The sequence below is a fragment of the Ursus americanus genome, chromosome 17 (genome assembly GCF_024610735.1).
Source record: "Ursus americanus isolate L20-20 chromosome 17, mUrsAme1.1.p, whole genome shotgun sequence".
Lineage (NCBI taxonomy): Eukaryota > Metazoa > Chordata > Mammalia > Carnivora > Ursidae > Ursus > Ursus americanus.
This window is the reverse complement of record NC_142143.1, coordinates 20573228-20586255: the sequence shown is the minus strand read 5'-3', so window position 1 is coordinate 20586255 and position 13028 is coordinate 20573228. Positions and strand designations below refer to the sequence as shown.

Genomic DNA, 13028 nt, shown 5'->3' with positions numbered 1-13028 from the left:
GGGTTGGTTCCCTTTTGATTTTTTTGAGTGCTAAACCTTGTGAATGCATTTCATAAACAAAATATTTAGTTGAAGTACTGAAGTATTTAATAAAAATTAAAAGTCACATCTTTTATTTAATTTTATTTAATTATTTAATAGGTATCAAGAGATCTTATTAGACTTTTCATATATGTCCACTTTTCCTTTCCCTGCCTACCAAAATATCCTTGGATCTATAGAGTAAATTTATACAGTGGGTTTTTAGTTCCTTGGAGACAGAGATCATTTTATTTACTATTTTTTAACAGCTTTATTATTAATTGGCATACAATAAACCTCACATATTCGAAATACGATATGATTTTATAAATTTGACATGTATACTGGTGAAACCATCATTATAATCAGAATAATGCAAATATTCATGACCCCCCTCAGGTGTTTTTTATACCCACTGTAATCCCTCCTTCCTACTTCTTGCTTTCCATCTTTATATCTCTTGTCCCAGGAAACCACTGACCTGCTTTCTGTCACTATGAATTGGTTTGTATTTTCTACAATTTTATAATTAGAGTCATGCAAAATATACTGTTTTTCTTACTGACTTCTTTCACTTAATTCTTTTGAGATTCATCCATATTGTGTGTATCAATCCTTTTTTTTATTGCTGAATTATAGTCCATTATATGGATATACCGTAGTTTGTTTATCCGTAATCTGTTGATCATTTGGGGTGTTTCTAGTTTGGGGTTGTTGCAAATACGGCTGCCGTGAACACTCATGTATGAGTTTTTGTATATACACATGGTTTAATTTCTCTTGGTTAAATACCTAGGAGTGGAATGGCTAGATCAAATGGCATGTATGTATTTTGGTTCTTTGGAAACAACAAACTTTTCTAAAGCGGTAATACCATTTTACATTCCTATTGCAATGTCTGAGAGTTCTGTTTTTTCCACATATTTGCCAAAAGTTGGTATGGTTGGTCTTTTTAATTTTAGCTATTCTAATTGGTATGCAGTGTTATTTTGTTGGAGTTTTAATTTGCATTTCCCTGATGAAGAATGATGTTGAACACCTTTTCATACACTTGAATATTTTTTTGGTGAAATATCTGTTCAGCTCTTTTCCCCATTTTTTGGATGGGTTGTTTTTTATTATTAAATTTTGAGATTTCTTTGTATACTGTGGACACAAATCTTATGTCAGATACATGATTTACAAATATTTTCTCCTAGTGTCTGGTTTATCTTATTCTTTTAACAGTATATATATTTTAAATTGTGGTAAAATATGCATAACATAAAATTTACCATCTTACCATTTTTGAGTGTACAGTTCAGGGGCGTTCAGTACATTTATATTGTTGTGCAGCCATACCACCATCCATCTCCAGAACTCTTCTCACCTTGCAAAACTGAAGCTGTATCCATTAAACAATAGCTCTCTATACCCATCCTCACCACTCCCCAGCCCCTGGCAACCATTCTACTTTGATTCTCTATGATTTGACTACTTTAGGTGCCTCATATAAGTGGAATCATATGTTATTTTTCCTTTTGTGGTTTATTTCACTTATTATGATGTTCTTGAGGTTTATCCATGTTGTAGCATGTGTCAGAATTTCCTTTTTAAGGCTGAATAATCCATTGCATGTATTTACCACGTTATGTTTATTCATTTGTCTGTGGACACTTGGGTTGCTTCCAGATCTTGGCTCTTGTGAGTAATAACTGCTCTGAACATGGGTGTAGAAGTGTCTCTTCAAGATCCTGCTTTTAGTTATTTTGGGGATGTACCCAGAAGTGGAATTGCTGGATCATATAGTAATTCTATTTTTTATTTTTTGAGGAACTAGTGTACTTTTTTCCATAGTGGCTATCCCATTTTATATTTATACCAGTAATGCAGCACAGAGTTCTAATTTCTTCTTGTCCTCACCAACATTTATTATTTTCTAGTTTTTGATAGTAGCCATCCTAATGGGGTTGAGGTGGTAGATCGTTGTGGTTTTGATTTGCATTTTAGGAGTTAGTGAATTTAAGCATCTTTTCATGTACTTCTTGTCCATTTGTATATCTTCTTTGAAAAAATATCTATGCAAGTCCTTTGACCGTCTTTTAATCAGGTTGTTTGTTTGTTGTTGTTGAATTGTAGGTGTTTATTATATAGTCCAGATATTAACCTCAATATATAATCAGATATATGATTGGCAAATATTTTCTCCCATTCTGTGGATTGCCTTTTCACTCTGTTGATTTTGTCCTTTGATGAATAGAAGTTTTTATTTTGATATATCCAATTTATTTTTTCTTTTGTTGCCTGTGCATTTGGTGTCATATCTAAGAAGTCTTTGCCATATCCAGTGTCATGAAGCTTTCCTCTATGTTTTCTCCTAAGAGTTTTATAGTTTTAGGCTTATATTTAGGCGTTTGATTTGAATTGATTTTTACGTATGGTTTAAGGTAAGGGTCCAACCTCATTGTTTTGCCTATGGATGTCCAATTTTCTCAGCACCCTTTGTTAAAACTTCCATCCTTTCCCCATTGAATGGTGTTGGTACCTTTGTCAAAAATCATTTGACTTTTCTAGATTTGAAAAACTTTGTGTATTTTATAAATTATATTTGCAGAATAAGCTTTTTAAAAAGGCAGATCTTACATGAATTTCATAGGTTCCAGTGTGTTAGAACTGGAGAACATTCATTTGAGAAATATTAAGCCCCTAATTGCTTATTATATTAGTCACTGAGGATAAATATTCAGGCAGTTAGAAGTAGCACATTGCATCTCAAGGTGTGGTGAAAAATGAAACTGGAAAGATAGAAAAAGAACACTGGAGGGTTTTAAGCAGAGTAAATGACCTGGTCTGATATGCATTTTAGAAGTGTCATTCTAGAAGAGTGGAACTTGGGCATAGGGGAAATGTATGAGAAATAATCACTACTATGTAGGGTTATTTTTGGAATCAAATGTGTAAATTTATAAGTACTTAGCATAGTGCCTGCATGTAAAAATAGTTAATGATAGTTAAAAAGTCTTGCTCAAAAATCATAGGAAGTATTAGAGGGATGGAATGAAGTTATGCGGTTAAAATAGGCCCTTTTGACTGACTATGGGGATGGGAATTGGAAGTGGTGTGGAATCTAATATGATTTCCTACATTTATTAAGAGGTTAATATACCATCGTTTGAAGTAATTCACCAGCTGGGACCTACATGGGTTCAGTTGCCTTGCTCAAAGTTGCAAGGCTAGTAAGTAATAAAGTTGGGACAGGAATCCAGATATTTTCCAAAACAGTACTCTTTACATTCTTTACTGTTGACTTAACTTGATGTTGAAACTGTAAGGTTTTGTGTTTTGTGTGTGTGTGTGTGTGTTTTTTTAGAGAGAATTTATTCTCATATCCATTCATTAAGCGTATATTTATTGGATAGCATGTCTGGCACAGTTCTGGATGCTGAAGATAGGCCAGGGGAAGAAACGGACACAAAATCCTGCCTTTTAGAATTTATATTCTTATGGGGGAAGAAAGACAATAAAATAAGTAAATATATAGCATATTAGATTATGATAAATGCATGTGGAGAAAATAAGGGGAGGAGGAAGAAAGGTAGTTTGGATGGGGAGGAAAAGGTTGCACTTTTGAATGGGGTAGTCAGGAAATCTGTAACTGAAAAGGGGACATGTGAGTAAAGATCTGAAAAAAAGCAAAGAAGTGAACCATCTAGATACCTAGGGAAAGAATGGTCGAGGCAGAAAAAACAGCAAGTGCAAAGTTCCTGAAACAGAATCATGCATGACTTGTTCAAGGAATAGTGAAATACCTGGAGTGGTGGAAAGGAGTTAGTAAGATGAGTAGGAGGAGACAAGGTCAGGGAGTTAATGAGTGGTTAAGTCCTGTTAGGCCGTGAAAGCCAGAGAAATACTTTGAATTTTACTCTGAGAGAAAGGAAAGGCTTCTGAAAGGCTTTGAGCAGGAAAGTGACATGATCTGGTAGCTGCTTATTGAGAATTAAATTATGTAGAAGGGGATGAGCAGAAACAAAGAGGTGAAGTAGGTGGCTGCTATAGTTGTACAGGCCAGAGGTGAGGATGGTCCAGGGTCGGGAAGGTGGTAAGACAGGATCAGATTTCATCATTTTGATGGTGAAGGTATTGGAATTTGCAGATGGCTTTGTTACATAAGAAAAAATAGAGTAGTGCAGGATAACTCAAAGGTTTTTGAAAAATGGAAAAGTGAAGTGGCCATTAACTGATATGGGGAAAAGACCACAGGAGGAAAGAACTGAATTGTAGGGGAAGCTCAGTTTTTGATTCTTCTAAGAATGAGATGCTTATAAAACATTCAAGGGGAGAGAAGTCAAGAAGGCAGTCAGATAATCAAGTCTGGACTTTAGAAGAGGCCCAGCCTGGAGATAATTTGGGAACAGTCAACCTCTGAGAACACTGAGAAAGAGTAGATGGAAACTTCAGCTGTCCACACACCGAGTCCAGGAGGTTGGGGTACTGAGGAGGAACCAGCAGAATCAATAGACTGAAAAGCAGTGACCAGTGGAGTTGGGGGAAAGCCTGGGAGAGTGGTGTTCTGGAAGTCAGGGAGTGTTAGTTTGCCAAAATCTACTCCTGGAAACAGAAATCGGTCTTCATTTTTGGTTAACAAATTCCATGATAGTCTCAGGTACAGATATAAAAATTACCAAATATTAATCCAATTTGAGAATGCGTGAACATCAATTAATATATGAAAACTGAGCATAGTACGATTTAGAAAAACTGAATTTCAATATGAAGTGTAAATATATAAAACTGTTATGAATATGAATCAACTTGACAAAGAGTCCCTTGATATTTACTATCTGTAACTTGGGAATTGAAGATTCTTTCACGTTTCAAACACAGAAACTGAATAAATTTGGGTAGAAAAGTGGTTTTAAATTATCTTCGATTTTGCTTATATGCATATGGAAAGGAACTTTAATAAAGAGTTGTAGTCTGGTTTTTTAACTGGGTTTTTCCCACTAATGCTTGGATTGTTGTGGCAACTGAGAGTATCTACTCTGCATTCATGATGAAAATTAATTGTTCCCTGACATGTAAAAAAATCTTTTATTGGGAGAAACAGCGATTACGATTTTTTAAAAATATTTTATTTATTCATCTGACACAAAGAGAGAGAGAGAGCGCACGCACAACCAGGGGAAGGGGCAGAGGGAGAAGCAGGCTCCTGGCGTAGCAGAGAGCCTGACACAGGGCTCGATCCCAGGATGCTGGGATCATGACCTGAGCTGAAGGCAGACACTTAACTGACTGAGCCACCCAGGCGCCCCAACAATTATGATTTTTAAGAGATATTTTATTATTGTAATTGAAAGGAGTTTTGTTTAATGTCAAAGTGTCTCCCCCCCCCATTTACAGGTTTCTGAAGGATTGTCATTTTTGCATAGCAGTGTGAAAATGGTCCATGGAAATATTACACCTGAAAATATAATTTTGAATAAAAGTGGAGCCTGGAAAATAATGGGCTTTGATTTTTGTGTATCATCAACCAATCCTTCTGAACAAGAGGTAATGAAGGTTTTAAGTCTTGTAATTTTTTTTTTTTTTTAAGATTTTAAGTAATCTCTACAGCCAACGTGGGGCTTGAACTCACAAACATGAGATCAAGAGTTGCATGCTCTGCCGACTGAGCCAGCCAGGTGCCCCAGTCTTCTAGTATTTTTAAAGCTGTGGAAATTTGTGATGCATCCAGATTGGACTGGAGAATTTGCAAGTCTGATAAATGTGTAGAAATAGGCTACGTGGTACAACGTTTGTTTAAATGTACAGCTTTATAGAAAATTTCTCATGTTCATTTTACCTAAGATATTCTTCAGCTCGTTAATTCCACAGTAGTGTTACTTGAGTAAAGGATGCTAGAGTTAAACAAATTTGAGAACTGTTGGGTTAAGGAGGCTTTTTTCCTCCTGATATCAAATATACTAACAAACATTGTGAATCTCTAACAGTGTTTTCCCAACATTAGACCACAGAATCTTCTTTAAGGGAGCATGATAACAACAGTATCAGTGATAATAAGAGCTAACATTTATTGAAGTACTTTTCTAACAAAGAACTTTTTAATGTGTTTACTTATTTAATCCTTACCACAGTCTGTGCGATATGGGAATAATACAGATGGGTAAGTTAGGCTCATAGAATAAAATAATGTACCTAAGTTTAGGCAGGTGGTTAAGTGGTAGAGGTGGAATTTGAACATGTTCTCTCTGGTTCCAAAGCACCTGTTACGTAGTGATTACTGTTATCTACCTATTTATACTTAGGAAAAAAATGCAATATTTCAAATTTTTTTAATATAGAGAGAGGGAGGGGCATATTTTGTATATATGTAGTTGTTAAAAGCACCATGATTTGACCTAAAATAGATTTGTAATTTAAGTAAATACTTTTAAGGGAAGCAGAAAGAGTATTGCTTGACAATGTGTTAGGTCCATTTTTTCCCATATATTTGTTTAATCTTACAACAACCTTTTGAACCTATTAACTAAATCAGTTAATCCACTAAATCAGTTAGTGAAAGAACAAGGTTCCAAATAATAATCTGAGTCCATAAGACTTGAAGCCTGTGTATCATAGAACATAGGCTATACCTTTTCATATCCATACTGCATCTTAGAGTGATAATTTGTCTTCTGGGAGAGAGCTCTAATAATTTGAAGGTGGTAAGAGTTCTTTTTTTTTTTTAATATTTTATTTATTTATTTTGAGAGAGAGTGAGTGAGCAGGAGGGCAAGGGCAGAGGCAGAGGGAGAGGGAGAGAATCAATCCCAAGCAGGCTCTATGGCCAGCACGGAACCCATTGTGGTGCTTGACTCAGGACCCTGAGATCACGACCTGAGCCAAAATCAAGAGTCAGACGCTCAACTGACTGAGCCACCCAGGCACCCAGGTTGCAAGAGTTCTTATTCATATCTCTTAGTTTGTTTAGTGCCCTTTCCATATTTGAGAATTTGGAACTTCAGGATTGAAGGTGGTGATGATATTTTTACTTACATGACTGAGTATGAATTTAAAACTAGGTTGCTACTGCTTGATAGTGTTTTTTACTTTAATTTGAAATATTTAATCTATATAAACTCTTTTCTGTTTTCTTATAGCCTAAGTTTCCTTGTAAAGAGTGGGACCCAAATTTACCATCATTGTGTCTTCCAAATCCTGAATATTTGGCTCCTGAATACATACTTTCTGTGAGCTGCGAAACAGCCAGTGATATGTACTCACTAGGAACTGTCATGTATGCTGTATTTAATAAAGGGAAACCCATATTTGAAGTTAACAAGCAAGATATTTATAAGAGTTTTAGTAGGCAGTTGGATCAGGTAATTTACCTTATATATAAATAATTGCTTGCATTAAAAGTATTAAATGTTTCTTTGATTTAAAAAAATGTGTTCAGAAAATTCTCTAAAATGAGATAATGTCTCATATTTCAAGTTTGCATAAAATTGACTTAACAAAAGTAGTTCTGTAAATAATGAGGATTAAAGCTTGTTACCACAACTTTAATCGTGGCATTTATTTACTAGAGTGAATACTGAAATATGATCTAAAATGCTGGGCATTTGTTTCAGTGTTAGAAGCAATTTCGGGTGTTGAAGATAAGTGTCTTAATTATCTTGCCACAGTAGAATTAGCAGTTTGTTCATTCTAACATATATTTTTGAGTAAATTTCAAAAAGGTTTTTTAAATAGACTATTGACTATAAATGCATTGTCTTTTTGAATATTTTATGTTCATATTTAATATTATCACTTCTTTAAATATAGTTGAGTCGTTTAGGATCTAGTTCACTTTCAAACATACCTGAGGAAGTCCGTGAACATGTAAAACTACTGTTAAATGTCACTCCAACTGTAAGACCAGATGCAGATCAAATGACAAAGGTAAGTACACATGAGTTCCTGCCTTAGGTGGAGGGACAATGAGTTAAAGTAGATTAAGTTCTTCTAAAGCAAGATTTAATCAGATGGAGTCCCCAAATAGCATCTCTATCCTTGAATGTGTTAAATATTCAGCTTCTTTTAATCTTAAACAGTTAAATAATTTATGTATGTAAATGCTCTCATATAAAATTAAGATTTCAAATAATCAGAGTCTTTTTTTTTTTTAAATGATTTTTTATTATATTGTGTTAGTCACCATACAGTACATCCCCGGATTCCGATGTAAAGTTCGATGCTTCATTAGTTGCGTATAACACCCAGTGCACCATGCAATACGTGCCCTCCTTACTACCCATCACTGGTCTATCCCAGTCCCCCACCCCCCTCCCCTCTGAGGCCCTCAGTTTGTTTCTCATAGTCCATAGTCTCTCATGTTTCATTCCCCCTTCTGATTACCCCCCCTTTCTTTATCCCTTTCTTCCCCTACCGATCATCCTAGTTCTTATGTTCCATAGATGAGAGAAATCATATGATAATTGTCTTTCTCTGCTTGACTTATTTCACTTAGCATTATGTCCTCCAGTGCCGTCCATGTTGCAGCAAATGTTGAGAATTCATTCTTTCTGATAGCTGAGTAATATTCCATTGTATATATGGACCACAGCTTCTTAATCCATTCATCTGTTGAAGGGCATCTTGGCTCCTTCCACGATTTAGCTATTGTGGACAATGCTGCTATGAACATTGGGGTGCATATGGCCCTTCTCTTCACTCAAATAATCAGAGTCTTAACAGTCATGTAGGTGTAGAAATTCTGGACACAAGAATTCATGGCCCTCTAATTTACTCATTAAGTGGATTTTAATAGATAAATGGTACTCATTTTGCTTTCAAGATATTTTACTTAATTTTTCAGTATTTACTAGTTAGATAAAGAAAATGTTACTGCCCAGCTAACTTTATAGGTAGGGACTGAAAATTTGAACTTGAAAAGAAATTTGGTTATTACTTCCTTATTTTGATTTTTATAATTAGAATTATTAAGTGACCTATTAAGTGACCTAGCAAAAAACATTTTGCTAAATGTTTCTGAATTTTTTTTCACTGTATTATGGCAGTTTCAGGTATGAGAAGTACTTTAATATTTCTCAAAATAATTTTATTTTCCTCTTTTTAGATTCCCTTCTTTGATGATGTTGGTGCAGTAACGCTGCAGTATTTTGATACCTTATTCCAAAGAGATAATCTTCAGAAATCACAGTTTTTCAAAGGACTGCCAAAAGTTCTACCAAAACTGCCCAAGGTTTGTTGTTCAGTTCTTTATTATAGTCAGGTTTTTTATTTACTGTAATAACTCTTCCAGAGAAATAAATGTAACTTTGCCTTAGGGGCATAAATGACTATAGAAGGCTGCAGACTGAAGCTGAAAGTTTAGTGGACCTTTTTCACAGAGTCCAAAAATAATTTAATAAATTAGATAAAAAATTAGAAGAATACTACCTATGGAAAGGTAGCACCTGGACATGAAATGTCAGAAGAGAAGTCCATAAACTGTCATCGTGGAGATCATCGCCTCACCAGCAATTAAGGGGATGCATCTGTATTGATACTAGCCTCTCCGACTCCTTTAACTCCCCTCTCTGGCTTATTAAATCATGAGTGTAATATAGTCTAAAAAATGTTGGCGAATGCTTTAGAAGTCAGTGGTTGAAAACTTGTGATTCCTGGTTACAAAAATATCTCCAGTGTTTAATCTGTCAGATACTCATTGATTATGGACTGTTTGTCTAACCCTTTACTTAGATGCTATGGAGATAAAAGGGAACATAAAATATTGTTCTTGCTGTCAAGATTCTTAGAGTATGTGTAACATGCATGAAACAAGAATTAACAATACAGAACAGTATATAAGTTGAAGTATTAAGTTTAAGTAGTAAGTTTAAGTTGTGTGGTATGAATCATAAGTAATGAAGAAGAGAAACATCTTAGTGACGACTAGTGAGGGAAGGATTTCTAAAGGAATGGTGACCATACGTCCCTTATCTGTAACATTCTCGCGTTATTCCTTTTGTCCTGACATAGCAGGAGCACCCCATTTTACTCTCAAAAATGTCCCAATTTCAACCATAAATTATAAGGTCATCTTCCCCAAGGGGATTGGAGGTTTAAGACTGTAACTTTAAGACTGTAATTTAAGACTGTACTAAAGACTAAAGTTAAATTTAGTTTTATGAAAACATTTTTGCCTTTCAGCGTGTCATTGTGCAGAGAATTTTGCCTTGTTTGACTTCAGAATTTGTAAACCCTGATATGGTACCTTTTGTTTTGCCCAATGTTCTACTGATTGCCGAAGAATGCACCAAAGAAGAATATGTCAAATTAATTCTACCTGAACTTGGCCCTGTCTTTAAACAGCAGGAGCCAATCCAGGTATGTGTATAGATGCTCTTTCCTATTTATCTGCTGTTATTTAATGATGTTAGTTAATGATGACTATCATTGAGGATTAAAGGAATGGATATGCAACTTTTTAAAAATTGAGGTAAGTATAAGAGACTTTCTTTTCCACAAGTCAGAACCTGTTTTGCATATGTTTGAAGTGAACCATTCCTAAAAGTATAATTAAACTTTGCAAGTAAGTATCTATAACTCTCCATAACTTACCATCTCAGAAAATGTAAGAAATTTGGCATGTGTTATACTGCTTATTGGCCTTATTAAAAGATAAAGGTTTGGGAAAAGTATTTCTTTTTCTTCTGCACTTTTAAGTATTTGCTTTTTGTTTATTTTGTTATTTAGGATCTTTAATTTGTAGATAGTTAATCCAGTTGTTTCTCTTTATTTTACTGGTAATAAATAGTTTCACCAGAAGAGGGAAAATGCTTACAGCACCGCAGAAGTAATATGTGTGTGTATTGTAAGTGAAAATGTAATTAGTTTCTGAGGTAGACTCTATTATAATATTTATTTGTCAGACTCAAGGTAGTCTTGGATTTAAGAGCTGCAGGGTTATACACTTGGGCTTGAATCTAATCTTCATCCTTAACAGAAGTACGACTTGAACAAGTCATTACTCATTTAAAGCCTCTGTTTGCTCATTTCTGAAACAAAATGGTTATTGAGATTAAATGAAATTTCTAGATACATAGTAAATATTATTACATGTTTCTGCCACTACATGGCAGTGGTTTATTAGTAAACAATCAACTACTTGATTTAATGGTTTTATGTCAGGCTATTTGTGGTCCTTCCTTTGAAAGGAGGGGAACAAAAGGAAGTCTGTGGTGGTAAAGCAATAGTTCCTTTGGCTAAGAAAGGGCAGCTGAGGGAAACAGAGTTTCCCAAACATGGTCAAGATGTTAGGAGGCAAAGTGGTGGAGGCACATGTTCACTCAGTATTCTGTGTGAATAGAAGGCACAGTTTGTTCCTTGTAGTGTAGGTGTGAGGCAGTTAGGTGAGAAAACAAATGATCTGGGACAATTGAAAATGTTTCTTTCTAGAATTTTTTGTGACAGTCCTTTTCATTTCTTTTTTTTAAATCTTATTTTAATAAATTCTGTTAATTAACATATAGTGTATCATTAGTTTCAGATGTAGAGTTCAGTTATTTATCAGTTGTATATAACACCCAGTGCTCATTCCATCAAGTGCCCTCCTTAATGCCCATCACCCAGTTGCCCATCCCCCTCCAGCAGCCCTCAATTTGTTTCCTAGAGTTAATAGTCTTTTAGGGTTTGTCTCCCTTTCTGAGAACCCTCTTACACAGTTCGTGGCAATGCAAGTTAGTATAGTCACTCTAGAAAACAGTATGGAGGTTCCTCAAGAAGTTAAAAATAGCACTACCCTATGACCCAGCTATTGCACTACTAGGTATTTACCCAAAGGCTACAAACGTCGTGATCCCAAGGGGCACCTGCACCTCAATGTTTATAGCAGCAGTGTCCACAATAGCCAAACCATGGAAAGAGCTCAGATGTCCGTCGACGAATGAATAAAGAAAATGTGTGTATATATGTATGTATGTGTATGTGAGTGTGTGTGTATACATATATATAAAATGGAATACTACTCAGCCATCAAAAAGGATGAAATCTTACCATTTACAACGATGTGGCTGGAACTGGAGGGTATGCTAAGCGAAATAGGTCATTCAGAGAAAGACAATTAGCATATGGTTTCACTCATATGTGAAATTTAAGAAATAAAACAAAGGGGAATGGAATCCCTTTCATTTCTGTACCTTTTCTTCTACTCTTAAACTTAGAAGCCAAGTGAATTTACTACTTTGGGATCTCTGACTTTGCTATTTTCAGGCTTCCCCCCCCCAATTCAGTAGGTTTCCAGATAGTGGTAATTATGGGTGAGTGATGCATTACCAAAGATGTATGAGAGTTAGGAAATTAGTCTTAATTTAAATATTTAAATTGAGAGCAAATATTAAATATTGTGCTTCTGGAAATGTAAGAAACTTGATTTGTATGTTTTTGTCTTCCATGCCTTCAGGCTAGCAACATGGTGAGTGTCAAAATATAGAACTTACTCTTTTGAAGATACTTTAAATTTTGTCATATGTGAAATCTTATGAAGATTCTAAATTTTCATACATTGTTCCTCTTTTTTACACAGATTTTGTTAATTTTCTTACAAAAAATGGATTTGCTACTAACCAAAACTCCTCCTGATGAGATAAAGAACAGTGTCCTACCAATGGTTTACAGAGCGCTAGAGGCTCCTTCCATTCAGATCCAGGTATAATATTTGATTTTTTTTCTTTAATAATGATTTTAATTTTTAAAAAAATTTTTATTTTTAAAACAAAAGAAAGAAGTACATTTTGGGTTTGAGTTGTAAAATCTTTTCTATAAAACTCAATAGTGATATATATTAATCCATTGAATTGGATTGTATACTGTTACTAAAATGTGTCTGCTCCCAAATAATTTAAAGAATCAATTGACAAATAACTATATTAACGAAGTAAAATTATTCATTACTTTTATTTATGAAAAATGTTCTGTTCTGGAAGATTTGATTTATTGTAGTTTGGATCAGTATATCTTCTTTCTGAATGAGTGAGTAACATGGGAGTGAAAATGTCAGA

General features: G+C 34.7%; 1 protein-coding gene across 2 annotated transcripts in view; it reads left to right on the top strand.

Annotated features, from left to right (window-relative positions):
• The window catches only part of SCYL2 (SCY1 like pseudokinase 2), a 59335-nt gene that overhangs the window by 26315 nt on the left and 19992 nt on the right, over positions 1-13028 (top strand). For both annotated transcript variants that reach the window (XM_045779549.2, XM_045779548.2), the window contains exons 5-10: positions 5401-5550; positions 7140-7361; positions 7810-7926; positions 9104-9229; positions 10180-10356; positions 12554-12676. In XM_045779549.2, the coding sequence (XP_045635505.1) occupies positions 5401-5550; positions 7140-7361; positions 7810-7926; positions 9104-9229; positions 10180-10356; positions 12554-12676 (915 nt within the window). The remainder of the gene's footprint in view (positions 1-5400; positions 5551-7139; positions 7362-7809; positions 7927-9103; positions 9230-10179; positions 10357-12553; positions 12677-13028) is intronic.